Source organism: Macaca thibetana, chromosome 10, assembly GCF_024542745.1.
Source record: "Macaca thibetana thibetana isolate TM-01 chromosome 10, ASM2454274v1, whole genome shotgun sequence".
In the NCBI taxonomy this organism is placed as follows: domain Eukaryota; kingdom Metazoa; phylum Chordata; class Mammalia; order Primates; family Cercopithecidae; genus Macaca; species Macaca thibetana.
This window is the reverse complement of record NC_065587.1, coordinates 66,712,923-66,740,459: the sequence shown is the minus strand read 5'-3', so window position 1 is coordinate 66,740,459 and position 27,537 is coordinate 66,712,923. Positions and strand designations below refer to the sequence as shown.

Genomic DNA, 27,537 nt, shown 5'->3' with positions numbered 1-27,537 from the left:
CAGGACCCACTGGCAATAATTCAGACCAAGCTGATGGTGGCTGAGGAGTAGTTGTGAGACGTGGTCATGTTCTGGAAGTGTCAGCAGAATCTCCTGACAGATGGGTTGTGGGAGATGGGAAAAGGGGAGTAAAGGGCAACTCCATGGGCTGGGACTGGAGCAACTAGATGGACTTGGCACCACTTCCTGAGAGTAAGGACAGGGGACTTAAACTGAATTCTCTCTGAATCCCAATCCCAGGGCTCCAAGGTCAACCTGCTGCTTTGGCTTCAAGACTCTGTAAATCTTATCCAGAAAGATAAGACCTATCCATCCAGTCATTCATTCATTTGTAGCATTAACAAACATTCACCAGTACTTACCATGTGGCAAACATAGGAGGCACTGTAGACATGAGGATTAATTAGGCTCATACCCTGCCCTCAAGAAACTCATAATTTGGAGGAGATTCAGAGATCAGCCATCTCCATTTATCAATTCAGTCGTTTGGTCACTCAACAAACATTCATTAGCACTCAGTTTCTGACAAGCAAGTGTCATGGTAGAGATTGAAGTGGTTGGTCTTGCCCTTAAGAAAGTCCTAGCCCAATTGGAGAGCCTGGGGTTAGCCATCCTCACTCAAATGTGTTCATTCATTGGTTCACTAAAGAGTCATCAACATCCAGCCTGTGCCAGGGTCTGGGAGAGGACTCCTGTTGGATGATCCAACAATAGGCTCTGGTGAGTGTCTCCAAGCAACAAGGCCTTCCTCTGGAGCCCTGGCCTCCCCCCAGGGTTCCACCTGTTGCTCTCCCAATGTGAGCAAGCCCGGTGGCAGCTGCCAGGGTCCAGTGTACCCCCTCCCCACAGCATGCTGGGGGCTAATTCTGATGTCATCTTTCTGCAGAAAACCATGAGCCCATCCCTCCAGACTGCCACCCTCAAAGCCATCTGCCCAGGCCCCATCTGACACTCTTGACATCCGCAGGTCCCAGACCCTACAATGTGTCCACTCTGGAGGCTCCTCATCCTCCTCGGGTTGCTGGCCTTGCCCTTGGCACTGCGCAAGCAGCCTTGGTCTGGCCTGGCCCAAGCCCACAGAGACAACAAATCCACCCTGGCAAGAAGTAAGCTAAGTCCCGGGCTCTGCCTGCTGCCCACAGGGTCGGGGAGGTGGGAAGGTGCCATCTGGGCTCCACCGCTAACCTGCTGGGTGACTTCAGGTTAGTCACTTACCCTCTTTTTTTCTTAGACCTCAAGTACAGAAAATTGAGGTTGTGTTGATTATATGCCAACTTCTAGCACATCCTCATTGGCACAAACTACTTCAAGGTCCCCCTTTTGTTTTATTTTCTTATTTCCCCCTTTATCCCTTATTCTCACTCCTGTATCCCTACTGCCTTGGCAGGCCCTGCAGTGTGTTTAATGGATATATTTAAATATGCCTGTGTCCTTGTATGTTTGGTACTTTAATTTACATAAATTGTATTGCCATATATATCCCATTCTGGTTTTTTTACTGGTTTCACTCAGCACTACGCTGTTGACATCTATGTTGCTTCAGCTGGTGCAGAAAGAGCCATAAGATTCATCCACCCCAGTTTATTTGGCTGTTCCCCTCTGGATGAACATGCAGGTTGTCTCTAACTCTCCACGATTATAAAGTACACTGAGATGAACCTCCTTGCACGTGTCCCTGTTACGGCCTGTGGGAGAATTTCTCTGGGATATACCCAGAAGGAGAGTGGCTGGGTCCTGAGGTAGAGGTAAACTCAATTTAACCAAAACTGCAGGAATCCTCTCTAGAATGGCCACGTGGTCTACACGTGCTCCGGTAAGAAATGACTATACCTGTCTCCCCATGTTCCCCAGCACTGCCGAGCACTGACTGTATCAGTCAGCTAGGGCTGTCCTCACAAGATACCACAGACTGGGAATTAAACAACACATATTCCTTTTCTCACAGTTCTGGAGGCTGGAAGTCCAAGATCAAGATGCAAGTAGGGTTGGTTTCTGGTGATGCCTGTCTTGCTGGTCTGCAGACAGACACGTTCTCCATGTCTCCATATAGCCTTTTCTCTGTGCATGCAGGGAAAGAGATCGCTTCTGTTTCTTCTTATAAGGACACCAATCCCGTCAGTTTAGGGCCACATCCTAATGACCTCGTTTAACCTCAGTTAGCCCTTTAGAGGCCCTATCTCCAAAGACAGTCGCACTGGGGGAGGAGAGGACACAATTTGAACTGACGTTATTTTTAGACTTTTTTTTTTTTTGCCAGTTTGATATGTAGTTGAGTGATAACTACTTGTTTTAGCTTGACTTTATCTGGTGAGTGGGAAGTTTGAGCATCTTCTACTTTTGTTAACCATTTTGACTTTTTTTCTTGGAGACAGAGATTCTCGCTCTGTCGCCCAGGCTGGAGTGCAGTGGCATGACCTTGGCTCACTGCAATGTCTGCCTCCCAGGTTCAAGCGATTCTCCTGCCTCAGCCTCCTGAGTAGCTGAGATTACAGGTGCATGCCACCATGCCCGGCTAATTTTTGTATATTTAGTGGGGAGGGGGTTTCATCTTGTTGGCCAGGTGGTCTTGAACCCCTCACCTCAAGTTATCTACCCACCTCGGCCTTCCAAAGTGCTGGCATTACAGGCGTAAGCCACCGTGCCCAGCCCCATTTTGACTTCTTTGAATTCCCTGTTCTTACCTTTTGTCCGTTTTTAAATTTGCTTTTCTGGGTTTTTTTAATCCCCTTTGATTTGAAGAGACATTACTTAATTCTTGATATTAGCCCTTTGTCAGATTTATGCATTGTGAATATTTCTCCCAAACTGTCATCTGTTAACTTTGCAGGTCCTTCCCTGAACAGAAATATTTTCAAATTCATCAATATTTTGTTTTATAGTTTGTGTTTGGAGAGTCTTAAGACCTGGCTCCTACCTCAGACATATTCTACTTTGTTTTTTTCTCATAGCTTTATAGTTTTACCTTTCACATTTAAGATTTTAACCCATCTCTGGAGGCTATCTTTATGTATGCCTGTGTATGTAAGGCAGAGATGCAGCTTCTCTTCTCTCCATGTGACTCAGTTTCCCTAACTCATCTACTAAATGATCAAATTCCTAAAAATGAGGATTCACTGCTAAGCTCCCTGTGCTGTATCTGTACATTTGTTTTACGCCAATAACATAGTATTGTAAATACCACATCTTTGTAAAATGCTGTTTTATCTGACAGACCTATATTCTTCCAAATGAGTTTTAGAGTGTGTTGAGTTCCTTTAAAAAATTCATCTGGTGGGGCATGGTGGCTCCCTAGCACTTTAAGAGGCTGAGGTGGGAGATCACTTGAGCCTAGGAATTCAAGACCAGCCTGAGCGACATATCAAGATCCTGCCTCTACAAAAATAAAATTAGAAAATTAACCAGGCATGGTGGCACATGCCTGTAGTCCCAGCTACTTGGGAGGTTGAGGTGGGAGGATCACTTGTGCCCAGGAGTTTGAGACCGCAATGAGTTATAATTGTGCCACTGCACTCCAGCCTGAGCAACAAAGACCCTGTCTCTTAAAAAAAAAAAAAATCAGGCCAGGCACAGTCACTCACGCCTGTAATCCCAGCACTTTGGGAGGCCAAGGAGGGCGAATCACGAGGTCAGGAGATCGAGACCATCCTGGCTAACACAGTGAAATCCCATCTCTACTAAAAGTACAAAAACTTAGCCAGGCATGGTGGCGAGGGCCTGTAGTCCCAGCTACTCAGGAGGCTGAGGCAGGAGAATGGCTTGAACCCAAGAGGTGGAGCTTGCAGTGAATGGAGATCACGTTACTGCACTCCAGCCTGGACGAGAGAGCGAGACTCTGTCTCAAAAAAAAAAAAAAAAAAAAAAACATCTGGAAATTTGATTGGAGTTAAAATGAATTTGTTAATATAAAGGGAGTTGATATTTTTTACTTCCCAATCATAAACTTAGTGTATCTTTTCATTTATTCAGATTTTACTATATATCCCATAATATAATTTTAAAGTCCTATCAATGTCTCAAGCATGATATGTTAACGTGATTCCTAGAGAATTTATAGTTTTCATTACCATGTAAATGCTACCTAATCTTTTATTATATTTTCTAGTTGGAATTGCAGGTACAGATGGAAGGAAAGCTGTTGACTTCTTCTGATATTCAAAAGCCTTGCTGACCTCTTATAGTTTTATTGTTTTATTTATTCTGTGAGTTTTTCTATCTAGAGTATTATATTGTCTGTAAGTAGTAATAGCTTTATCTTTCCTCTTCTAAGCCTTACACTCCCTGTGCCTTTTTCTTATCTTGCATTGTAGCCAGAGCCTTCTACAGAAATGGAAATGAATCCAGAATTCCCCTCCAAGCATATTTTCTGTAGGTTTTTGGAATATAGTGTTTATCACATTAAGCTTGTTCCTTATGCCCCTAGTTTTATGAATTTTTCTTAATCATAAGTCAGTATTGACCTTTAACAAAAGTTTCTCTGCATCTAAAAGTTAATCACTTTTTTCCTCCAACCTACTAAATGATAAATTGTATTAATAGATTTTTCTGTGGTTGAACCTTGCCAACATTTCTAAAATGAACGTTTTTATGATGTACTAGTAGTTTTTTTGTGTGTGTTTTTGTTGTTGTTGTTGTTTTGTTGTTGTTGTTGTTGTTTTTGCAATGGAGTCTTGCTCTGTCACCCAGGCTGGAGTATGGTGGCGGGATCTCAGCTCACTGCAACCTCCACCTCCCAGCCCAGGTTCAAATGATTCTCCTGCCTCAGCCTCCCGAGTAGCTGGGATTGCAGGTGCCCCCACCACCACACCCTACGGATTTATTTATTTTTAGTAGAGACAGGGTTTCACCATGGTGGCCAGGCTGGTTTCAAACTCCAGACCTCAGGTGATCCGCCTGCCTCGCCCTCCCAAAACATTGGGATTACAGGCGTGAGCCACTGCGCCTGGCCAATATTTCATTAACTAATAATTTGTTTAGGATCTTAGCAAACTTTTCATACATAAAACTAATATGTAACTTTCTTTTCTTGGTATTGTCCTTGAGGCTAGGAAAGTTATACTAACCTCAGAGAATGAATTTAACATCTTTCTGTTTTTCCATTTTCTTTCACAGTTTTCTCTTTATAAAAGTTTGATAAAACTCTCTGCAAAATCTTCTAGGTCAGAAGCTCTTGGAGAATGAGATCTTCAATCACTATTTTTATTTGTTAAGAAATTTCTTAGTTTCTTTGGTTATGAATGTTTTCTATTTTTCCTCATCAGAACTTGGAATGTTGTGGTTTATCATAAATGTATCCTTTTCATTTAGGTTATTGAATATATTGGTGTATAATTCTGAACCCAGGTAACCTCATTTATACAATGAGTGCGGTTAGAATGTTAGTTCATGAAGCTGCTTTTCAAACTTAAATGATGAAAAGTATGTGAAAAGTGCTTTGACTGTGCATATGTTTATTGCTATGACCAGTAGCAGCTTCTCTGCAGTAACCCAGAGTTCTCGGCGAAGGGCCTGATCTCAGGTAGGGTCAAGAAGTGAAATTATATTATCAGTTAGAGTACTTAGCAGCAGGCAACAGAAAACCCAACTAAACCTGGCTTACACAATTAAAAAAGTTGTCATTTTACATAACTGAAAGTCAGAGGTAGGACAAGCTCCAGGTTTGGTTCAGTCATGAGTTCAAAGCTTACCTCCAGACTAGATTTTGTCTATTTTTCAGCTCTGCTATCATCATGGTTTTATCCTCATGCTGGTTCCCAGTGTGGTAAGAAAATGGCAACCCATGGCCATTGGCACTATAGGCTGTCTTGCTTCTTTCTGATAGGAGAAAGAGAAAAGAATTTTCCCCTCAAACGTGAAACATGAGCTCTCCTGTTTGGTCTGATAGAGCCAACTGGGTCATGTGCCAACTTTGAACCCAAAACAGTCAGTGAGGGTGAGGCACACCTGATGGTTCAGATAATCAACAGCCTCATCTAGACTAGGAATTTAAAGGAGTACTTGAATCAAATCAGGGTTCAGATGAGGAAGATAGAATGAATAAATGGATAAGTGGATGGATGAATGGACAGATGGATGGATGGATGGATGGATGGATGGATGGATGGATGGATGGATGAACATTAGACTGGCAACCACTGGTATCTGCTGCTCACAAATTCCTAAGCACCACTATAATCACGAACCAAGAACTACTAAGAGCTCTGGCCATACCTATAGGTTCACTCTATCCTTGAAACTATTTGTTTAATATTTATCTCCCCTAGTAGACACAAAACTGGTTTGAATCCTCAGTGCCCAGTTTGGGGCCTGACACCCAGTAGATGCTCAATAAATATTTGTTGGATGAATGAATGAATGGTCTTAATATTCCTCACAAGGACCCTGTGAGGTACTGCCCCTGTTATACAGATGAAGAAGCCAAGACCCAGGGAGATGATAGAGCCAGGATTTGAATCAAGATCTGCTACTCCAGACACATTCTTGTTTGTAAGCGACAGAAACAAACATTGCTGAAACAAACAGCTCCAAGATGCTGTCTTGGAGGAGGGGGATGGGGTGTGACAAAGGTTTCTGCTACTCTGCAGTAACCCAGAGTTCTCAGAGTGGGACCTGATCTCAGGGCAGGTAAAACTAGTGAAATAATGTGCCCTGTGGTACACTCTGATGTTCATCAGAGCTGGATCCTCATCCCAGGCAGGAGGGTCTAGAGACAAAATAGGCAGGACTTAAGCATCTCCAATAGCTTTAAAAATTCCTTCCTTTGGGAGATTTATTCTTTTCTGGTGGAAGCTTCACTGGGTCCTGCAATTTATTCTAGATATGGTGTGGAGCAATTTACATCTATTCTCTCCACACTTACCCATCTAAATTTTCTCTTCAACCAACATTGACTCTGATCTACATCCCGTATGTTAGCTCCGTGCTCCAGACTGAAATACAGTGTTGGGTGAACTTTCAACCAGGATACCCCTCTTTGAGCAGCTGTTTCTGCCAGACCCTCTGCAGGTTTTTTTCTTTATTTCTCACATCAGTCTTGCAAAGCATAATTTCATTTCATAGATGAAGAAGGTAGATCTCCATGGGGAGGCGGTGACATGCACCACTCACTAAGCAATCAGAGCTTGCACCAGCCTGCAACCCAGGTCTCTGAATCCCAAGCCCCCCACCTTTTCCATGACACTGTGCAAAGTCAGTGGTCCTTGTGCATTTCCAGTTATTGCTCAGGGCCTCATAAAGCACAATGCAGAAAGCCGAATCCAGAACATCCACTTTGGGGACAGACTGAATGCCTTGGCACAAGTGGCCCCAGGGATGGTGGGCTGGCTAATCAGCAGCAGGAAACACCAGCAGCAGCAAGAGAGCAGGTGAGACCCTGAGTTCCATCCCTGGCCCTGGAACTCTTTATAGAGCTCTAGATCAAAGGGTGGAGCTGATGGGGGGCTGGGGAGGTTCAAGGCCTGTAAAGAGGGAAGGTAGGAAGATTGAAAGAAGAGAAGGTGGAAGGCCCACACGAGGAAGAGTGGGGGCCCAGCTGCACAAATCAAAACTGTGTGGCACTGTTAGGGCCACTCTGGGGCAGCTTGCAGTCCAGGGCTCCCACACCTGACTCTTGCCCTCAGAGCATCTGTAAAAGAATCACACTCCAAATCCCATTGCCAGGCCCTCTTTATAGACGGGACAGTCTTGTTTCTCAGCAGGAAGCCTTACCTGTTCTGAGGTCCCTCACCCTTGCGGGGCCTCTGCTCTTTCCCTGTGCAGCATCAACATCACCAACATGCAGCTGGACTATGGTGGGATCCAGATGTCATTCCATAAGGAGTGGTTCTCGGCAAACATCTCGCTTGAATTTGACCTTGAATTGAGACCGTGAGTCATACAGAAGCAGCATCTGAGAGGTGCTAGCCCTCCTTGCAGGGAACCTGGGAAATCCAGATCTTTCTGATCCCAACCTAAATTCAAATCCTGGCTTCCAAAGCCACTTGCTGTGTGACCTTGGGCAAGTCACTTCGCCTCTCTGAGCCTTGGTTTCTTCACCTGAAATGTGGATTACAATCATTAGTCAGTGGAAGGAAGTCATTTGCTCATTCAAACCTATGAGAGTTCACAACAACTGGGCTTGATAAAAAGAGAAAGGGAGAACTGCTGTAATCATCTCATCGCCCCTGCTCACCATCCTCCTGTTCAAACTATCCTTTGACATCCACTGCCCCCAAGAAAGGGAGGATGCAGCTAAATGGGAAAGATTTTTGAAACAGAGATTAGCTCTCAACGTTTGAATTTCCAAAGGCCTATTTAAGGGATTTTCAAAGTTACTCTGGCTACAGCTGTTTTCTCTTTAATCACTGACTTCGGGATTTAACTGGGCCTAGTTTGTTGAAAGGACTCAGAGTGCCAGGGGAAGCCCTGACAGTGGACAGTGCCCATCTTTGCCAACACGGAGATTTCTACTCTTTCTCTACCTCCTCCCCTTGCCCTTCCTCCTCCTCCTTTCTCATCTGCAGGCCCTTCGATAGCAACATCATAAAGATGTGTGCACACATGAGCATCGTTGTGGAGTTCTGGCTGGAGAAAGACGAGTTTGGCCGGAGGGATCTGGTGATAGGCAAATGCGATGCAGAGCCCAGCAGTGTCCACGTGGCCGTCCTCACCGAGTAAGACCCCAGCTGCCCCTCCCCAGAGCTGGGCCTCCTTCCTGACAAGCCCCAGCTGCAGCGTCACTTCCTGACCATCTCCTAAATTAGTCCAAAGCAGATCTTATCCTTCCCCCAGGATCTGCTCTTCCTCCCGTGTTCCCAACCGTGATGACCCTACCACCCTCCCAGAAGCCAGATTCTTCTCCCTCCCTACTCCTCAGGCCCATCATCACCAGTTCCCATTAATGACTTCCTAGTAGCCCTCAGGTTCTCTCTTTCATCTCCATCTCCTACTCCACTACCTGGAGCACTACAAGAGCCTCCTCCTGGCTTTCCCGGATGTCCCCTCCTACTCTCCATTCCCCATCCTGCAGCAGAAATAACTTTCTAACACAGAAATTTGGCCATGCCCAAGCTCCTTCTCCAAAGCCTCCAGTGGTTCCCAGTGCCCTCTGGATAAAGAGCAACTCCCAAATTTCACTCAAGGCGCTGCTTGTCCTCTCCCCTGCCAACTTTTCAGCCCTTTGTCCTCCACCACACACCACACATTTTTACACCACTGTGCCTTTGCACATGCTGATCCTGTTGCCTGGAATGCCCTTCCCATCTTCCCTGAAGCTCCTCCTTATCCCTCATTCATTCGTATGTTTCCCAAAAATCTACTGTATGCCAGCACCACACCTGATGCTAGGGATACAGTGGTGAACAAGACACAAAATACAGCTTTAATAAAGCTCCATAGATTGGCTGACCAAGTCTTTCAATTTCAACTGACTGTAAGTCCCTTGAAGGCAAGATTTGTGCCTGATTTATCTCTGTAATTCTGGAATGCTGAAAGCAATGAAGACCTCAGTGGATGTCTGATCATTTGTTCATCAGATATTCATTGAGTACCTAGATTGTACCAGACATTCATGGGAGGACAGTGTAAGGGAAAGACTCTGGAATCTGGTGCTCTATTGCCATGTTTCTTATATAACCAGCACTTATTAGCTGTGTGACCTTGGGCAAGGTCCAAGCTACCCCTTTGACGATCACTGACAATGATACTTCTGGCATGGGGCTGAGTGAGTATTAAAAGACTGTGGAAGGCGTACTCAACACATACCTCCTGGCTTTAATGTTGCCTAGATTGCTCTGTTCTGTTCTGTACCTCTACCTTTCTTTCTAGGGCTATCCCACCAAAGATGAAACAGTTCCTCCACAACCTCAAAGATAACCTGCAAGAAGTTCTCCCACAACTGGTAGAAAGTCAAGTAAGTTTAGAAAAAACTTTGCATCTTGAGCAATCTTGAGTCCGAGGGTCAAGGCATATCCACTGGCAATTTAGCAAAGGATTTCAAACATTGGGTTTTGGAGCTTGAAATATCTCAATTTGAAACTTCAGGTTGGCCATGAGTTTTGTCAGGCTATCCTTGAGCAAGAGACTTTGCCTCCCTGAGCCTCAGTGTTCCCACCTGTAGTATGGGAACCACCACAGTCCCTGTCTTATATGATGAGGATTTGTGGAGACAAAGCGTGGAAGTGTTGTGCATGACACTGAGCAGGTAGTTGGCGCTCACTACCAGGGAGCCACTCTGGCCATGATTCCTACTAGAAAAATCCCATGGACTTAAAGTTTCCTGCCACAGGCACTTCAGTTTTCCTTTTCCAGCCCCTGACCTGATCCTTCTCTCTGTGCTGATGGTCCAGGTATGTCCTCTGATCGGTGAAATCCTCGGGCAGCTGGATGTGAAACTGTTGAAAAGCCTCATAGGTGAGTGTCTGGTCCATCCAGTGAGGACTCCTTAGGACTGGCAAGGGGCTGAAAGAGGTACCCCTGTCCCTGGAGCCCCCAGGGAGGCCTGCTAAGGGGCATCTGCATGTGCTGTGAGAACACTTTAGAGGTGACCATATTATGATGACCACACTGTCCCCCAAGAGAGCTGGGACAGCAGAACATACCCCTACCAAGCAGGCTGTGCCCTGCCAAGTCGCTGAAGTCATCAGGTTACCAGGGATTCTAGCTTCTCCCAAGATCTCCACCCAATCCAGTAGGGAGCACTGGTCCCACCCCAAACCTGAGACCATCTCTACTCCAGTTACAGATAAACAGTTACAGTCCCTGCTCATATAGAGCTCATAGACTAGTAAAGTGAAGACACCAAGAAGCAAATAATTCAGCATCATTTGGGGAGGGTTTTCATGTGAACACTCCCGACACCCGCCTTTGGTCACCATGGATAGATGATGGTTTCCCTTCAGTGTGGGAGTTGGGAGGTGGGCACGCTGGTGACAGATGCTACCTTTTCTCTTTACAGAACAGGAGGCTGCTTATGAACCAACCCACCATGAATCCAGCCAACCCTCTGCATGCCAGGCTGGGGCGCCCCCCAGCTGACTACTGCTGATCAGAAGGAAAGTCCACATCTTGGGACCTTAAGTCTCCCTTAGAGTGGGGCTTCTGCTACCCTAAAAACTTTGCCCCAGACCCTGTGGACATCCCATCCTCTCCCACAATAAACTCTAGCTCTGAAGGATGCACAGGTCCCTCCCGCCTGGGCCCTGGGGTTTAGGTCTAGAAGTCAGACCTGATGAAGTATCCTCCTGAGAACAAATATCCCTACGGTTGCTCATCAGCCCAGAAATGCCGACAAAAAAAAAATGCAGGGAGGGGCTTGTTGAGAGTTCTCATTCTCTCATTCTTTCATTCCATATTTACTGGGCACCTAATATGTGTCAAGAATACTGCTGGGCTCCAAGGGGGTGTAGAGAAAGGGTGAGAGAGTGGAAAAGTGAAACCATGGGTGCCAAACACACCTGAGCTCACCTTCAATTCGGCCCAACTGGCAGTTCCATGAGGGTGTAGGTGCCATGCAGCATGGTGACCCATGCCCCAGCATACAGCTGGCACAGAGTGCGTGCTCAGTAAATATTTGTGGCTCAATGAGTGGTTGGATTCTAGTCTTAGGCTCCACTAGCTGCATTTGGGACAAAGCTTGTTACCTTTCTGTCTTCATCATTTGCAAAATGGGAATAGAAATCTTGCAAGATGTGGAACAACAGAAGCCATCCAACGCTGCTGGTGCGAGATCAGTTCTACCACCACTTTATAAGGCATCTCTTAAAGTTAACATAGGCTTGCTTTACAACTCAGCAATTCCACTACTTAGTGTATTCTCAGCAAAAATACATGCACGTGTGGAGCAAAAGGCAAGGAAGCTGGTAGCAGCAACGTTCATCATAACCCCAAACTCAGCATCCCCCCATGCCCATCAAAAGAATGAATAAATAGAATGGGCAAATATCTTGTGGGATGGGCACCCACTGGAATCTCTATAGTGATGGAAATGACCAAAAATTGCCCACAGCCACATGGACGAATCTCATAAACAGAATGTTACATGAAAGAAGCCATAGGCAAAAGGGCACGTGTTGCGTCTCCCATTTATGTGAGTCCCAAAACAGCAAAACTAATCCGTGCCACCAGAGATAAGATAGTGGTTACCTTGGGGCAAGGGTTAGATGCTAAGAGGGCATTGAAGGGGGCTTCAGGAGAGCTTATAACATTCTGTTTCCTGATCTAGGTGCTGGGTATGGGAAGGGATGTTTGGTTTCTGAAAACTCATTGAGCTATTTACATATATGCATTTTTCTTACGTGTAATGCACTTTAACAATTTTGCAATAAAAATATTGGCCAGTTGTGATGGCTCACACCTGTAATCCCAACACTTTGGGAGGCTGAGGCTGGAGGATTGCTTGAGGCCAGGAGTTCGAGACCAGCCTAGGCAATGCAGCAAGACCCTATGTCTACAAAAAGCTTGAAAACTTAGCTGGAGGTAGCAGCACGCATCTGTAGTCACCACTACTTGGGAGGCTGAGGCAGGGGGATTGCTTGAGCCTAGGAGTTCAAGGTTACAGTGAGCTATGATTGCAAAACTGCACTCCAGCCTGGTGATAGAGCAAGACTTTGTCTCTCTAAAAAGTCCATATATGTATTTATAACGCAGGATGTTTGTAAGGAGTAAAGCCATGAAAAACCATTTGCAGTATATTTCATATGTGATGGGTTCATGGAAAATGCTTATTAAATGTCACTTAATCCAGCCAGGCACAGTGGCTCATACCTGTAATCCCAGCTCTTTGAGAGGCCAAGGTGGGTGGATCATTTGAGCTCAGGAGTTTGAGACCAGCCTGGCCAACATGGTGAAACTCCGTCTCTACTAAAAATACAAAAATTAGCCAGGCATGGCGATTTTGTTGCCTGTAATTCCAGTTACTCAGGAAGCTGAGGCAGGAGAATTGCTTGAACCCAGGAGGCAGAGGTTCAGTGAGCCAAGTTCATTCCACTGCACCCCAGTCTGGGCAACAGAGTGAGGCTCCATCTCACTCAAAAAAAAAAAAAAAAAAAAAGTCATTTAATCCATTGTTAATGATTTGACTGTTGATTATTCAATTATTAAATATGGATTCCCACTCTCCTCCAACCAAGAGTTGAAAAAGCAACCTGAGAAATCAAGGGAAAATAAAACACACATATTAATCACAGTAGCACACACATTAAGCACTTGTTATATCCAGAGCTTCTTGGTGCTCAGAGCTTACATCCAGCATCTTATCAATGCCTCCCAGCAACCCCACCAGATACAAAACTTCAGCTCACTTTATACATGAGAAGCCTGAGGCTTGGAGAATAAAGTCACTTGTCTAAGGTCACACTTAAGGAAATGGCCACATTGACTGCACTCAGGCAGCCAGCTCTAGAGCCCACGCTCTCAACCACCGTCAGTCCTCCCTCCCAGTCTTCCCTTCCTTCCAACACCCCCCACCCAACCACACACACACTCACGCACACACACACACGGTGGGGACTGATGAAATATGTGTTCAGTGGGACTGACAAGCTCAAATAAGGAAATGTCAACAGCTCAGAGATGAGAATAGGGCAGGAGAATCTCACATCTCTGTCTTTGAATTCAAGCTCCCTAATCCGAAATGCTTCACCGGGGATTTGCAACCCTAAACGCTAATGTTCCCCTTGCCAGCCGTGAGCTTGTGGGGTTCTTCCTGCTCATGATTCAAAGAGCAAACACAGGAGGCCCAGGCCTGGTCCCCAACAAGGCTACCTGGTTCACTGGTGAAGGCAGCTTTTGTCTGCCTTCCTCCTGACCGTTTCTGGGCTGGCGCAGGGCTCCCTGTAGGGACCTCCTTGGGTTTCTGGCATTCTGTTTTCATTTTAAGGTTCATGGAGCACAGACTCATTACATTTCCTCCTGGAAGGGCTTGTTGGACAATGGGCCTCTATTAGGATACTGGGGTTCACACTGGGGGATGGTTTAAGGCTCCAATTCAGCCCCAAATGTTCAGAACCTCAGTCCTGGCTCTGCCCTTCTGTGCCTTATAACTTCCATGCCCTCCCACTACTGGGCACTGACTCTGTGCCAGGTATTGGACTGGGAGCTACATGTGTTTCCCCAAATTGGAGGGGGTGCAACAAATCAGTTCTAGAGATCTGTCATACAACATTGTGCCTACAGTTAACAAGGCTGTGTTGTACACTTAAAACTTTGTTAAGGCCAGGCACAGTGGCTCACGCCTGTAATCCCAACACTTTGGGAGGCTGAGGGGGGCGAATCACCTGAGGTCAGGAGTTTGAGACCAGTCTGATCAACATGGTGAAACCCCGTCTCTACTAAAACATTAATACAAAAATTAGCTGGGCGTGGTGGCACACACCTATAATCCCAGCTACTCGGGAGGCTGAGGCACAAGGAATCACTTGAACCTGGGAGGCAGAAGTTACAGTGAGCCGAGATTATGCCACGGCACTCCTGCCTAGGAGACAGAGCAAGACGAGAGAGAGAGAGAGAGAGAGAGAAGGAAGGAAGGAAGGAAGGAAGGAAGGAAGGAAGGAAGGAAGGAAGGAAGGAAGGAAGGAAGGAAGGAAGGAAGGAAGGAAGGAAGGAAGGAGAGAGAAAGAGAGAGAGAAAGGAAGAAGAGAGAAAGAAAGAAGGAAAGAGAGAAAGAAAGAAAAGAAAGAGAAAGACTGTTTAAAAAAAAAACAAAACTCAGTGGCTCTCATGTTAAGTGCTCTTACTACAATAAAATTTCTTAAGGCTGTGCACGGTGGCTTACACCTGTAATCCCAGCACTTGAGAGGCCAAGACAGGCAGATCACTTGAGCCAGATCACTTGGCAAAACCATGTCTCTACAAAAAACATGAAAATTAGCCAGGCGTGGTGGTGCACACCTAAAGTCCCAGTTACCCAGAAGGCTGAAGCAAGAGGATCACCTGAGCTCGGGAGGTCGAGGCGGCAGTGAACTGTAATGGCACCACTACGGTTCAGCCTGGGCGACAGAGTGTAACTGTCTCAAAAGAAAAATGGGGGGTTTGGCAGGGGAAGCGCTCCATCAACGGGAGGGCTCCAGGGAAGATGGGCAGGTGCTTTCTGAACTGAAAACTGTGATGCAAACTTGCACTTAAAGTAAGGGCACTGAAGCCAAAGATGACAGTCCGACTTCACCTCTTCCCAGCTGATATGACCCTGGGCAGGTCACTGTCCTCCCTGAGCCTCAGTTTCCCCACAGGCTTGTTATAGGTGGCATAAAGCACTAGTGTCTCAAGAAAGGTTGTTTATCATTAGTAGTAGTATTTTTATTTTTATTTTTTATTTTTTTTGCACTTTAAAAGCAAGCGCAAAGATTAATCTCAAAAGCAAGGGAAGCTTGCCTGAAGCAAACCCTACTTGATAATATATATTTTTTTCATCTAAGTTGGGGTTCCTGGCTCTCTGGGAATGCTCTGGAGCTTCCAAGTCCATCTGAAGACCCTCTCTAACTCAGTCCCCACCCTGAGCTTTCTCCTGGGGAGCAGATCCCACATCCCATTCTCACATTCTGGAGAAGAGACCTTGCATACTAGCATAGGTCACAGCCCTTTGAAAAATCAAACCAATTCTGCCCTTTAGAAATGGATCTTTTGTTTGTTTGTTTGTTTGTTTGTGACGGAGTCTTACTCTGTCACCCAGACTGGAATGCAGTGACACAATCTCAGCTCACTGCAACCTCCACCTCCCAGGCTCAAGCAGTTCTCCTGCCTCAGCCTCCCGAGTAGCTGGGTTTACAGGTGCGCACCACTAATGCCTAGCTAATTTTTGTATTTTTAGTAGAGATGGGGTTTCGCCATGTTGGCCAGGCTGGTCTTAAACTCCTGACCTCAAATGATGCACCCGCCTCGGCCTCCCAAAGTGCTGAGATTACGGGTGTGAGCCACCACACCTAGCCAGACATGGATCTCTTGATTGACAAAACACCCTCAGCAAAGGCTTCCAAACACAACTGCAATCTGAGAAGCAGGAAGGAAAGGCATCACCTACAGTTTCTGAGAAACACATGGGGAGGGTACTGATGTCACCAGTGTGGGGTAAACCTCTTAAAACGTTCATGGTGTGTCCTTCCATTTGTTTCCTGGTGCCTTGAGACCTTTCCCCTGTTCAGGGCATGGAGCATGCAGTCCCTGTGGCCACAAGGGAGGGCAGTTTCAACAGAAGCAGAAACAAGGCTCTTGACTTTCAGGAGCCTGAGTTTTTGATAAAGTGGTAGTGGTAGTGACAGAGAACAAACAGGTGGTTGCCAGCAGATGGGGGCGGGGGTGACTGTAAAGGGACCCATGAGAGTGCTTTTTGGGAGGATGGAACTGTTCTGTACTCTGATTATGATGGTGGCTGACTATACACGTAGTAAGACTCAAAGGACCATACCACTAAAAGAAGTCAATTTTACTGTAAGTTTTTTTGTTTTTATAGTCTTGGCTTTTGACTTGTTAAAATCAGGGCATAGGGGAGTCTGAGAACAGCACACACATAATGAAGTTGAAGCAAAACTTCCTGCCCACAAGACTAGAAAATGCCCTATGTTGGGTTGGTGAAGTGTGAGGGTCCAGAAGAACTGGAAGGAGCATAGTTCTGGTGGGTTCTGATGGTGACTCAGTCCCTTGCTGCTCCCAGGCAGACCTGGGTGTGGGAGGAAGGGAACAGAATCCCAGGCACATGTGTGGGATCCAGGGACAGAGGGTGTCTGTGTCCACGCTCGCTCCCAGAGCCTGAGCCAGAGGAGAGGATGAGACCCCGGGGAGAGAAGGGTAACGGGAAGGTCTAGGTGGATCCAGGCAGGTGGGCTTGGGCAGACCCTCACAGTCCTGTATCAGGCCCAAGGAACTGGCGAGCAGCAGAACAATTCTGTGTCTTACGAAGCAGTTGAAAGTAAATGCTAAATCCGAAGGGACCTTTCACCAGGAGGGAAGTACAGTGTCTCCGCAGTCTAGGAGCAGACGGCACATGGCTGTCTCCGTATTGCCAGCCAAAAACAGGGACAGGCAGCCCCCCTGGCACAAATGAAGCCCCTAGCACAGACATGAAACCCCAGGGGGGAATGGGGACATTTCTGTTCCTGAGCAAAATGGTATTTGAAATGGTAAAGTATAGATAAATCAGAAAGATGTGTGGACGCCCGAGTTTATGAACTGTGATTCATACCAGCTCCCCAGACATCATCTCCCCATAGCCCTGTGAGGCGGATTTTATTCTCCCCAAATTTTACAGGCGAGGAAACTGAATGAAGTTCAGGGGACTGGACTGACTTGCCCAGGGTCGTAGGATTTGAACCAGAGCCGTTTGAGCCCAAATTCACCCACTTTCGGATGCAGTACAGACACAGCCTCCCGATCTCAAACCAGAGGGTGTAAGCTTTCATTAACTGGCTGCACAAACTCTATTAATTCCTTGCCTTATCTGCCTCAGTTTTCCCACAAGGATAGTAGCAACCTGACCCGACCCACAAGAGTCATACGATGGGACCACTGTGAGGATGACTGCCGTGTACAAGATGTGGGCAGAGTCCAGCAAGTACCTTGAATGGATAATGAAGGTCAAAGCCATGGCCCCAAAGCCTTGGAGGCCCCACCCAGAATCTGGAGAGCAGTGGAGCAGGCCGGTAAAGCCCAGTGTGAGGGAGCAGTGTGGCCCACTGATTACCAGGGACTCAGAAAGACATGGAGGGTGGCGGGGTCAACTGACTCCAACACTCACTCGCTGTGTGTCCCCAGGAGGCAGTCACCCTTTCTGACCCTCAGCCTCCTCATCCAATGTATAAGAGACAACAATACCAACCACTCCTGAAGAAGATGAAGTTCAAATATGGAGAGCACCTGGCATGCAGTCAGCGCTTAATAAATGCATATTTCTTCCTTCTCTCTCCACTTTTGCTTATAAGATGTTAGGTTTTGCTGCGCTCACTGGTCCAGGACCTTGGCCTTCCTGTGTCTTCATCTTTTCATCTGCTAAACAGACTCCAAGGGCCCAAGTGGTGGGGATAAATGCCTGATTACTCCACTTAGGGAAAGGTAGAAGAAAGGGTAGGATAGAGACCACCAAGCCTGGGAACCCAGAAAGTCTTTTCCAGGATATAAAAGAGAAGTGGCCCAGCACTTTGGGAGGCCGAGGTGGGTCACCTGAGGTCAGGAGTTCGAGGCCAGCCTGACCAACATGGTGAAACCCCGTCTCTACTAAAAATACAAAAACTTTGTGGGGTGTGGTGGCACTTGCCTGTAGTCCCAGCTACTCAGGAGGCTGAGGCAGGAGAATCGCTTGAACCTGGGAGGTGGAGCTTGTCGTGAGCCGAGATCGCACCACTGCACTCAAGCCTGGTTGACAGAGCAAGACTCTGTCTCAAAATAAAATAAAACAGAATAAGAATTAAGTGAAAATTTAAAAAATAAAAAGGGAAGCATGAAAGCATAAAGTTCACAGGTGGGGAAATCAAAACGGCCAGCAAGTGTGGGGAGGCACCTTCGTCTCTTAGCACAGTGATACGGGGAAAGGACAGAGTGTGGATCTCACCCCAGGCCAGCAGTGCATCTCTGGACAGCTCGCCTCACACTCAGCCTCAGTTTCCCCCTTGTAGAATAGGAGTACGGGGCTGTGAGGATTTTGTGAGATGCTGCATGTGAACACGGTGGCAGGCTGGGCATATAGCAGGAGCTCGGCCAGTGTCTGCTGTTGGCACTGTTTTTGTTGTTTTCATTCTCCAGTCAGTTGCATTCTAACTGTGCTGCATCCTCTCTGGGTCTTTGAGCACTTGTCCCCACTGGATCTCAGTTTCCTCCTCTATAAAAAAAGGAGCAGTAACCTCTCCCTCTCAGGGTTCTTGTGAGGACAGAGAGCTCCTGATGTGCAACAGGGGCTCTGAAAACAGGAGACCCACTGTGTTTCACCAACATGGTGAAACCCCGTCTCTACTAAAAATACAAAATCTTTGTGGGGTGTGGTGGCACTTGCCTGTAGTCCCAGCTACTCAGAAGGCTGAGGCAGGAGAATCCCTGGAATGGAGACACACCCCAGATGTCGGATGCAGTGTCTCTTTTGACACTTTAGGAGAAAGAATCCTCCAACAATTGGAGCAAAACAATTAGAGCAGGAAAGGAAAGAGTCCAACAGATGAGACTGAGGTCCCTTCCTGGGCTCTGACTGGCTGGCTGCTCCTTTCAATGCTCGAAGCTACCTAGGGAGCGTGGGTCCCCAACCTTGGCCCCGCTCAGGAAACCATAAAGTCTTGAGTAACATCCCATCTCAGGTTTTTCTGTTTATCTTGTCGACCAAATAGTTTAACCGTCCCACCTGCTAATGTGATTAGCAATTATTTGCTTTGGAGAGCCCTGAAAGACGCCGCCAGATTGCAGAATTCTCAATTATCTAGAAACCCATCACCCAACACACGCTTCCTGGTCCCCATACTATAAAAGAGGCTGCCTCCTCGGCAGAAGTGAGTGGGGGAGACAGAGGAGACCAGGACAGCTGCTGAGACCTCTAAGAAGTCCAGGTAAGAGCTGTCCATTCTGCAGCCCCTCTGCTACCCTTGATGGCAGGGATCTCAGGCTCCTCACTGTGGGGCAGGCAGACCATACTCAAGATCACTCACTGGGGGCCATGCAAGAGAAACAGACCTGGCCAATGTCAGGGATGTGGGAATGGCCATTTGCTCTGCTGTCCTAAGAGACCAGTAATATTGATATAAAATGAGCACTATTAATGCCCTAAATCAAAACCCCTAAGGCAAAAGTTTTAACTTGAGGTTACCAATGTGGATACAGATGATCCAGAAAGCTCCTAAAATTCTTCTCCCAATTTTAAACATTTTGATGCATTTTTCTGAGACTAGGATCTTTAGCTTCCACTGGATTCATAAAGGGTCTGTTGCCCAAAGGAGATTCGGAGGCTGTGGTCAAAGTTACCTCCCTAAGAAGGGCACAACTGGCTCTTTGGACCAAAAGACCTTTCATTTCCAGCCTTCCACCACAAGAATGGAGCTTTAGCTGAGTCAGCCAATAGATGGAATTTTGCACAAAGCCGCCAGTTGTCTCCAAAGTGTGGGTACTAGTGCTGGCTCTGGACAACTTCGCTGGCTGCCAAATAGACCTGTGAGAGGTCTGCGAGCCAAACCTCAGGGGGTGCCCAGAATTCCTCCAGGGCAGCTTGAAGAAGAAGAGAAAGGTGTCAAAACGATAGAACGCATGTTTGTGTCTTGAGTGAGGGGAGGGTTGGGAGACCTGCCTTCAACCACAGCTCTACCATCAATTTATTCTATGACCTTGGGAAAGTCACTACCCCTCTTTAGTACCCTGGTTCTTTGCATGCAATGAAGACTCTGATGGCCCCAGGAATTTCCCAACACAGGTCTGCATGAGATGGTGGCTGTGGCCATGCGATCCCTATATTGTGTGACTTTCAAGGGCATCCACCAACCGTCAGGCCAAAGGACTGAACGGGGATGATGCAAAACAGCTCAGTTCTTCAGCACTTGCATGTTTAACCCTTCTCACTTGCTTTGTCTGAAGAGCAGCAATGATTCAAGCCATTGAGGCAAGGCCGATTGGAGGATAAATCTGATGATTACTTAATTTAACAGAGTGTTCACCTGGCTCTAGCTTCCAATCCTCTCTCCACTGTGTACTTGTGACCTTGGGGAAAGTTACCCACACTCAGGCCATGAGTACTTGGGTACATGAGTGGTACTTGGGTACATGAGTGGGTTTCAAGAGGTGATGGCAGTACATTTGAAACTCCCAACTGGAAACTCACTTGACCTCTGTGAGCCTTGGTTTCTCCTACTGGAAAATCAGACAATACAACTGTGGGCAAGATGGAGTGAGGTGAGGCTGGGATTCTTGGCAAGGAGGAAAAAAACCCTCTTCCTTGGAATGTGCTGGAGCCAGATACCAGTGGGGCTGTCTCCTTTTTAGGCCCCTGATCAGTGGCCCTCACCTGTGCAACGCAGGTAACAGGTGCCCATGTCTTAGGGTTGTGATGAAGATGAAATTGTGTAAAGCAGTCAGCCTGCTGCCTGGCAAGGAGAAATTGTTCAGCAGTGTTAGCTATTACTAGTGACCCCCTGGTGTTCTGGGGAGCAAACGAATGACAACCCCACCCCCTAGGCGGCAGGGGCAGGTGGTGCATAAATTCCTCTCTGATATCCATGCCCTGTTGGACTTGTCATTCTGTCCACAGATACTAAGAACAAAGATGTTTCAAACTGGGGTCCTCATTGTCTTCTACGGGCTGTTAGCCCAGACCATGGCCCAGTTTGGAGGCCTGCCTGTGCCCCTGGACCAGGCCCTGCCCTTGACTGTGAATCCAGCCCTGCCCTTGACTGTGAATCCAGCCCTGCCCTTGAGTCCCACAGGTCTTGCAGGAAGCTTGACAAATGGTGAGTCTGTGACAACTTCTTTCAGGGGTGTGTGTGTGTGTGTGTGTGACAGAGAGAGAGTGTGTCCAACCCTGCGAAGCGGGGAGGGACAGGGCTGGATGGGGGAGGGGGCCTGAGGATCTGGAATTGTCAGATCTGACCCCCAGAGACCCTTATGCCCATTTCCAGCCCTCGGCAATGGCCTGCTCTCTGGGGGCCTGTTGGGCATTCTGGAAAACCTTCCGCTCCTGGACATCCTGAAGCCTGGAGGAGGTACTTCTGGTGGCCTCCTTGGGGGACTGCTTGGGAAAGTGACATCAGTGATCCCCGGCCTGAACATCATTGAGTGAGTTGCCCTAAAATAGAGCTTTGATCTCCGCCAGGGAACCCCAGGTGAAGATCTGCCAGCCCCAGGCAGTGGCACTGAAGCAGTGAGGTGGCAGCCTGAAGGGGGAGCCAGGACTCAGTTCTGAGACCCATCTCCAGTCTGGCAAACCAGCAATGCCCTCAGTTCTAGGCATGTCCTGAGGCCCCAGCATCATCTGTAATCCTCACAACTACCCTCTGAGGTCGATTTAATAATCTTCAGTTTGCAAATAGGAAAACCAAGGCACAGAGGTGCTTGTGTTCCCGCTGCTAGAGTGATGCCAAGTGAGTAAGGCTCTCACTCTACTTTCCTAAGTCCAAAGCCAAGGCTCTTCCCACTACACTGTGGTCATTTTGTTCTCTCCACCTGTGAAATCCCTTAGAACACAGATGGCCTTTGATGTAAGCGAGAGTGATATCACCAAGATATCACCTTGATGATATCAATGTGATGAAGAACAGTGTGATGTCCATGGAAAGGTCTAATGTGGTGTTTCCCATGAGACAGCCAAGAGCTCGCAAAGCAAAAAGCAAGAATGGAAGATTGATGCCAGTGAGCTGGGAAAGCCTGGGTCCTGGATAGGATTGGATCAAAGCCATTTCCAAAATCCTACCCACCCAGGGTCTCGCTCCCTGACTTGGAGACAGACAGACTTCTTGACTTCGATTTTCAAATGTACTTGTTGGATGACCTGGGACAGGACACCCTGTCTCTCCGTGCTTGGTTTCTCCATCTGTAAAATGTAGATTATAGAACCCACAGAGGAAGTCTATTGGGAGGACTGGAAAAGGTGTAAATCACCTGGCACAGAGGCTGGCTCAGTGAATGGCTTCACCCATCAAATGGCTTCCCTGCTTGGTGGGTGAGGTCAGACGGCTGGCTTCTCCTGGAGACAACAGGGTATGATGATGGATGGATGGTTGGAAAGATAGGACAATGGGAGAAAGGCTTCCTTCCACCCTCTCTGCACTCTCCCTGACTTCCTGCTCCTCAATCCCCATGATAAACTTTGGTGATCAGCCACCTGACAGGGTGGGTGATTCTTACCCATAAGTGTTTGTGCAGGTTTACTTCCAGTTGCACCTGCGTCATTCATTCATCCACTGACCAATCCATCATCCAGTTATTCATCCTTCTACCTAATCACTTACTCTTCCATCCATCCACCCACGTATCCGCTATCCACCTTCTCATCAATCCACAGTCAACTAATATGAAGTAGCCACTTTCTTTGTAAGGCTCTTAGCTGGCATACAGGATGCAAATATAATCCAGACACAGTTGCTCTCCTGAATACATCATAGACTGGAGATGAGGAAAGGGCACTGTGTGTGTGTCAGATCTGTTCCAGGGCAGAGGTTGGAAAAGACCTGATGTGTGACTCAGACTCATGTGGCTTAGGCTGCAAGACTCCCCTCCCGTCTCCCTATCCTGGGTGGGAAGTTCTACCTCTGGGATGAGTACTGTTAGGTTAAAGATGGTTTCTGGATTTGGAGTTAGAAGATCTAATATTTCCCCCTCCAATATTACTCCCTGGACAGTATAAAGGTCACTGACCCCCAGCTGCTGGAACTTGGCCTTGTGCAGAGCCCTGATGGCCACCGTCTCTATGTCACCATCCCTCTCGGCATAAATCTCCAAGTGAATACGTGAGTGGGTCCCAAGAGGGGGTGAGAGGATGGCTCACCAAGGGAGACCCTGGTGACCATGGGTAACCATGGGTAACCATAACAGGGGTATTGGAGTCTAACAGACCTAAGCCTCCAATTCAGCTCATTTGCTGCTATGCTGAGCAGCCTTGGGTCACTTGGGAAACTCACTTGACCTCTTAAGCCTTTGTTTCTTCTGCTAGAAAATGAGATAAGTACAACTGTGGGCAAGATGGAAGGAGGTGAGGCTAGCATTCTTGGCAAGGAGAAAATAACCCTCTTCCTTGGAATATGGTGGAGCCAGATACCAGTGGGGCTGTCTCCTTTGCAGGCCCCTGGTTGGTGCAAGTCTGTTGAGGCTGGCTGTGAAGCTGAACATCACTGCAGAAATCTTAGCCGTGAGAGATAAGCAGGGGAGGATCCACCTGGTCCTTGGTGACTGCACCCATTCTCCTGGAAGCCTGCATATCTCTCTGCTTGATGGGTGAGGCCAGAGGAGCAGCTTCTCCTGCCCAGAGATGACATGGTGTGATGCTGGATGGATGGTTGGAAAGCTGGGACAATGACAGAATAGATGAGTGAGAGGCTGAAAGGGTGGGAAAATGGATGGGAAGGAGGGAGGGTGAAAAGATGGATAGATGGATGGATGGATGGAGGGATGGATGGAGGGATGGATGGATGGATGGATGGATGGACTGACAGATGGTTAGTTGGTTGGGTGGATGGAGAGAAGGATGAACAGATAGATGGATGGATGGTTAGATAGATAGATAGATACATAGATAGATAGATAGATAGATAGATAGATAGATAGATAGATAGATAGATAGATAGATAGATAGATAGATAAGTAGTCGCTTATCCCTTCTTAAACCAAGATAACCAATTTTATGCTGGATCTAGCAACAAGAAATTGGAGTTTAAGCCCTGCATATTACATAGGAATGGGGACAGAGGGCTTCCTATGTGAACTTGGGTAGTGCTTCTCCAATTTAGTTCTAAGTTTACTTATCTGCAGTATGGAACTGCATTGGAGTTATTGATAGAATCTACCAAGATAATAGGTGTGAAAGTGCTTTGTCCCAGTAAGGGGTAAAATAGACATGGATCCTAACTAGGTTACTTATTTCAGTTACCTGTCACATGGGGAGACTGTGTCATACCTATTATGCAAAAGTTGCCCATGTGGTTAACTTTTAATGAGCACATACATTGGGCTTCACATGTGTCATCTCATTGGATCCTCATGATAACTACATACTAAGTAGTATCCATTCATTTATGGACTCTGCAAAGCCTTATTGACACCTGCTTTTTCTGAGAACCATGTGTTTATCCTACACATACCTGTGTGTGCACTGCTGTACACAAATGTAACTCCCTTTCAATAGGACCCTTGCTGTTGGCCTGCACACGGGTGTAGACAGACAAAGCTCTGCTTTAGTGACTGAGTGTTGAGACTGTGGGGTTCACAGTGGGGTTCACTGTGGGGTTCACAGTGTCCCCCTCTGGAGCCTTCTCCACACCAACTCCAGGTCCCTGCATCACCCATGGCTTTTCTCTTTCAGACTTGGCCCCCTCCCCATTCAAGGTCTTCTGGACAGCCTCACAGGGATCTTGAATAAAGTCCTGCCTGAGTTGGTTCAGGGCAAGGTAAGTGGGCAAGGTGGGGATCCCCTGATCTAAACCAAGTTTTAGAACTTCTTGCACTGAAACAAAGCCCTGGGCTGAGTGGGTCCAAGTCCTTCAATTTGATAAGTAACTTCCATTCATCAATCTATTTGTCCATTGATCCATCTGTCCATATTTCTTCTTTACATCTTTCCAAATGCATTGATGAGTCTCTGCTCTAGGCCAGGCCCTGCCTGTCCACACTGAAGCTGAAAAGGATTGGCCCCTGTTCTGAGAAGTTGGAGAAGTTCCCTGCCCAGCTTTCTATGGCCACAGACAGTCTTCCAACCTATGCCTGGGTGTCTTCTATAACCAGAGCACTCCACTCTACTTAGAATCAGATGTGATGTCACAGAGTGAACACTGGGCTTGTGTGATTTGGGGTCCTTCACAACATCCCTCATGCCTCCAGTTTGTCCTCGTGCATGTGTGGTCATTGATCTGTGGGATTGCTTAGAATCACTTTCACACTGAAAAATGACAGGAAATTTCCCCAGAGAACCCCCGCTGGGGATTCTGCTGCTCCAGGGTGCCACTCTGCCTAACTCACCCCTCTGCCCCTGGCCAGGTGTGCCCTCTGGTCAATGAGGTTCTCAGTGGCTTGGACGTCACCCTGGTGCATGACATTGCCAGTAAGTACCTGCTTTCCAGCCCTCTGTCCCCCTCTGCAGGAGCAGCAACTTCCCCCAAGGAGTTTTTTTCCTGCACACCCTAGGATACTAGGTCCCTCTGGCCTCAACTCTCTCCATTTTGGGCTTTTTTTCCCCGGAATAATCCAGATGATTTTGAGATAGACACTGTGTCTCCTGCCTCAGCCCTGACACTGAGGACAGCTGGGCTGGTTGGTAGAAGGAGGCCTGGCTTCCTCCAAGCATGCTGAACACAGTCGGATCTCCAGAGGCCTCCATTCCCTGGCCCCCCACCTTTAGGAATGTGGACTCCTTCACGTTGAGATCATGACTGTGGTCTGTTTTTTTTTTTTTATTGTTTGTTTGTTTGTTTATTTGTTTGTTTTTCTAGACATGTTGATCCACGGACTACAGTTTGTCATCAAGGTCTAAGCCTTCCAGGAAGGGGCCTGTCCTCTGCTGAGCTGGTAAGTGCCCCTCCCCACACCCCAGGATTTTGGGGGCTGGCTGTTCTTCTCCTGGTAGAAGGCAGCCGGCAGCTTGGGACAATGACATCCAAAGAAAGAGACAAACATCTACAGAGGTACACACAGGGATGCACAGAGAAATCCACAGAAAAGCTGACAGAGGCCGGGCGCGGTGGCTCAAGCCTGTAATCCCAGCACTTTGGGAGGCCGAGACGGGCGGATCACGAGGTCAGGAGATCGAGAGACCATCCCGGCTAACACGGTGAAACCCCATCTCTACTAAAAAATACAAAAAAACTAGCCGGGCGAGGTGGCGGGCGCCTGTAGTCCCAGCTACTCGGGAGGCTGAGGCAGGAGAATGGCGTAAACCCGGGAGGCGGAGCTTGCAGTGAGCTGAGATCCGGCCACTGCACTCCAGCCTGGGTGACAGAGCAAGACTCCGTCTCAAAAAAAAAAAAAAAAAAAAAAAAAGAAAAGCTGACAGAGGTGGAAGGATGCAGGCAGCACAGCTACCAGGAGAAACACACACACAAATGCCCAGACACATGGCCACTGATACAGACGCACACACTCTCACACCAGCATACTCACACACGCCCACATCGGTGGACTCACCAAACACAAGTACACATCGATACACAGACACACACTCACTCAAACACACGCGCACGGAGCCCTGACCCCAAGCCTGATGCCTTCCCCAGGGTCTTGGCCTCCTCCTGTCCCTTTGAGGCATGAGTTTGATGATGAGTCAATACCAGTAACACTCACTGACCTTGAGTCTCCATCCTGATTCGGGTCTTCCCCCAACAGAACTATTTCTTGCTGCTCAATCCATTCCCTCTGGCCCAGCTTCCCAGTGCTCACAGATGACTGACCCATGTGCTGGAAGATGACACAGTCGCCTTCTCTCCGAGGAACCTGCTCCCTCTCTTTTCCCACCAGGCGTGTGTAACATCCCACGTGCCTCACCTAATAAAATGGCTTCTTCTGCATCAGGGACCTTGTCATCCTTCACCATCACTTGAGGGCTCCTGGGTTGGAAACAGCCCTGGCCTGGGTGATTGGGGCCATGGCACAGAGTTTGGCACCTACTTTGTAGATCTGAATAGTCTTGAGCAGGTCAGGGAGGTGTTCAAGTGTGTGTAGATTTCAGAAGGCTTTCCCAGGCATCCTTAGAGAGGAGGGATAAGGCGTTCAGGGTAGATATAATACTCCAGGTACGGTTAATGACACACAAGCTTGCCACACCAGGAATGAAAATGGCAGATTTGTATTAGGGAAATGCAAATTAAAACGACAATGAAGGCCAGGTGTGGTGACTCACATCTGTAATCCCAACATTTTGGGAGGCCAAGACAGGCGGATCACTTAAGGGCAGACGTTCAAGACCAGCCTGACTGA

The 27,537-nt window shown here is 47.5% G+C and overlaps 2 protein-coding genes and 1 long non-coding RNA gene across 3 annotated transcripts; all 3 read left to right on the top strand.

Annotated features, from left to right (window-relative positions):
* The first annotated feature begins 758 nt into the window (after positions 1-758).
* Positions 759-11,199, top strand: BPIFA3 (BPI fold containing family A member 3). Its single transcript, XM_050807291.1, has 7 exons — positions 759-1,106; positions 7,211-7,361; positions 7,756-7,863; positions 8,499-8,648; positions 9,802-9,886; positions 10,323-10,386; positions 10,931-11,199. The coding sequence occupies exons 1-7, from the start codon at positions 983-985 to the stop codon at positions 11,008-11,010; spliced, it is 762 nt and encodes a 253-aa protein (XP_050663248.1). The 5' UTR covers positions 759-982; the 3' UTR covers positions 11,011-11,199.
* An 8,218-nt stretch (positions 11,200-19,417) lies between these two features.
* BPIFA1 (BPI fold containing family A member 1) lies at positions 19,418-25,989 on the top strand. The gene is made up of 8 exons (XM_050806933.1): positions 19,418-19,487; positions 21,173-21,371; positions 21,540-21,696; positions 23,259-23,366; positions 23,698-23,850; positions 24,935-25,019; positions 25,606-25,669; positions 25,967-25,989. The coding sequence occupies exons 2-8, from the start codon at positions 21,188-21,190 to the stop codon at positions 25,987-25,989; spliced, it is 774 nt and encodes a 257-aa protein (XP_050662890.1). The 5' UTR covers positions 19,418-19,487; positions 21,173-21,187.
* Positions 25,990-26,063: 74 nt separating this feature from the next.
* On the top strand, positions 26,064-27,128 carry LOC126964361 (uncharacterized). Its single transcript, XR_007729350.1, has 2 exons — positions 26,064-26,133; positions 26,947-27,128. It is a non-coding gene; the product is annotated as an uncharacterized LOC126964361 (long non-coding RNA).
* The last annotated feature ends 409 nt before the right edge of the window (positions 27,129-27,537 follow it).

Bases quoted from the DNA above. Each gene is read 5' to 3' on its own strand.
- BPIFA3 (XM_050807291.1), top strand. From the start codon at position 983: ATGTGTCCACTCTGGAGGCTCCTCATCCTCCTCGGGTTGCTGGCCTTG. The intron at 8,649-9,801 runs GTAAGACCCCAG...CTTTCTTTCTAG, and splicing joins CACGTGGCCGTCCTCACCGA to GGCTATCCCACCAAAGATGA. The intron at 10,387-10,930 runs GTGAGTGTCTGG...TTCTCTTTACAG, and splicing joins ACTGTTGAAAAGCCTCATAG to AACAGGAGGCTGCTTATGAA.
- BPIFA1 (XM_050806933.1), top strand. From the start codon at position 21,188: ATGTTTCAAACTGGGGTCCTCATTGTCTTCTACGGGCTGTTAGCCCAG. The intron at 23,851-24,934 runs GTGAGGCCAGAG...TTTCTCTTTCAG, and splicing joins CATATCTCTCTGCTTGATGG to ACTTGGCCCCCTCCCCATTC. The intron at 25,670-25,966 runs GTAAGTACCTGC...CCCCACCTTTAG, and splicing joins CCTGGTGCATGACATTGCCA to GAATGTGGACTCCTTCACGT.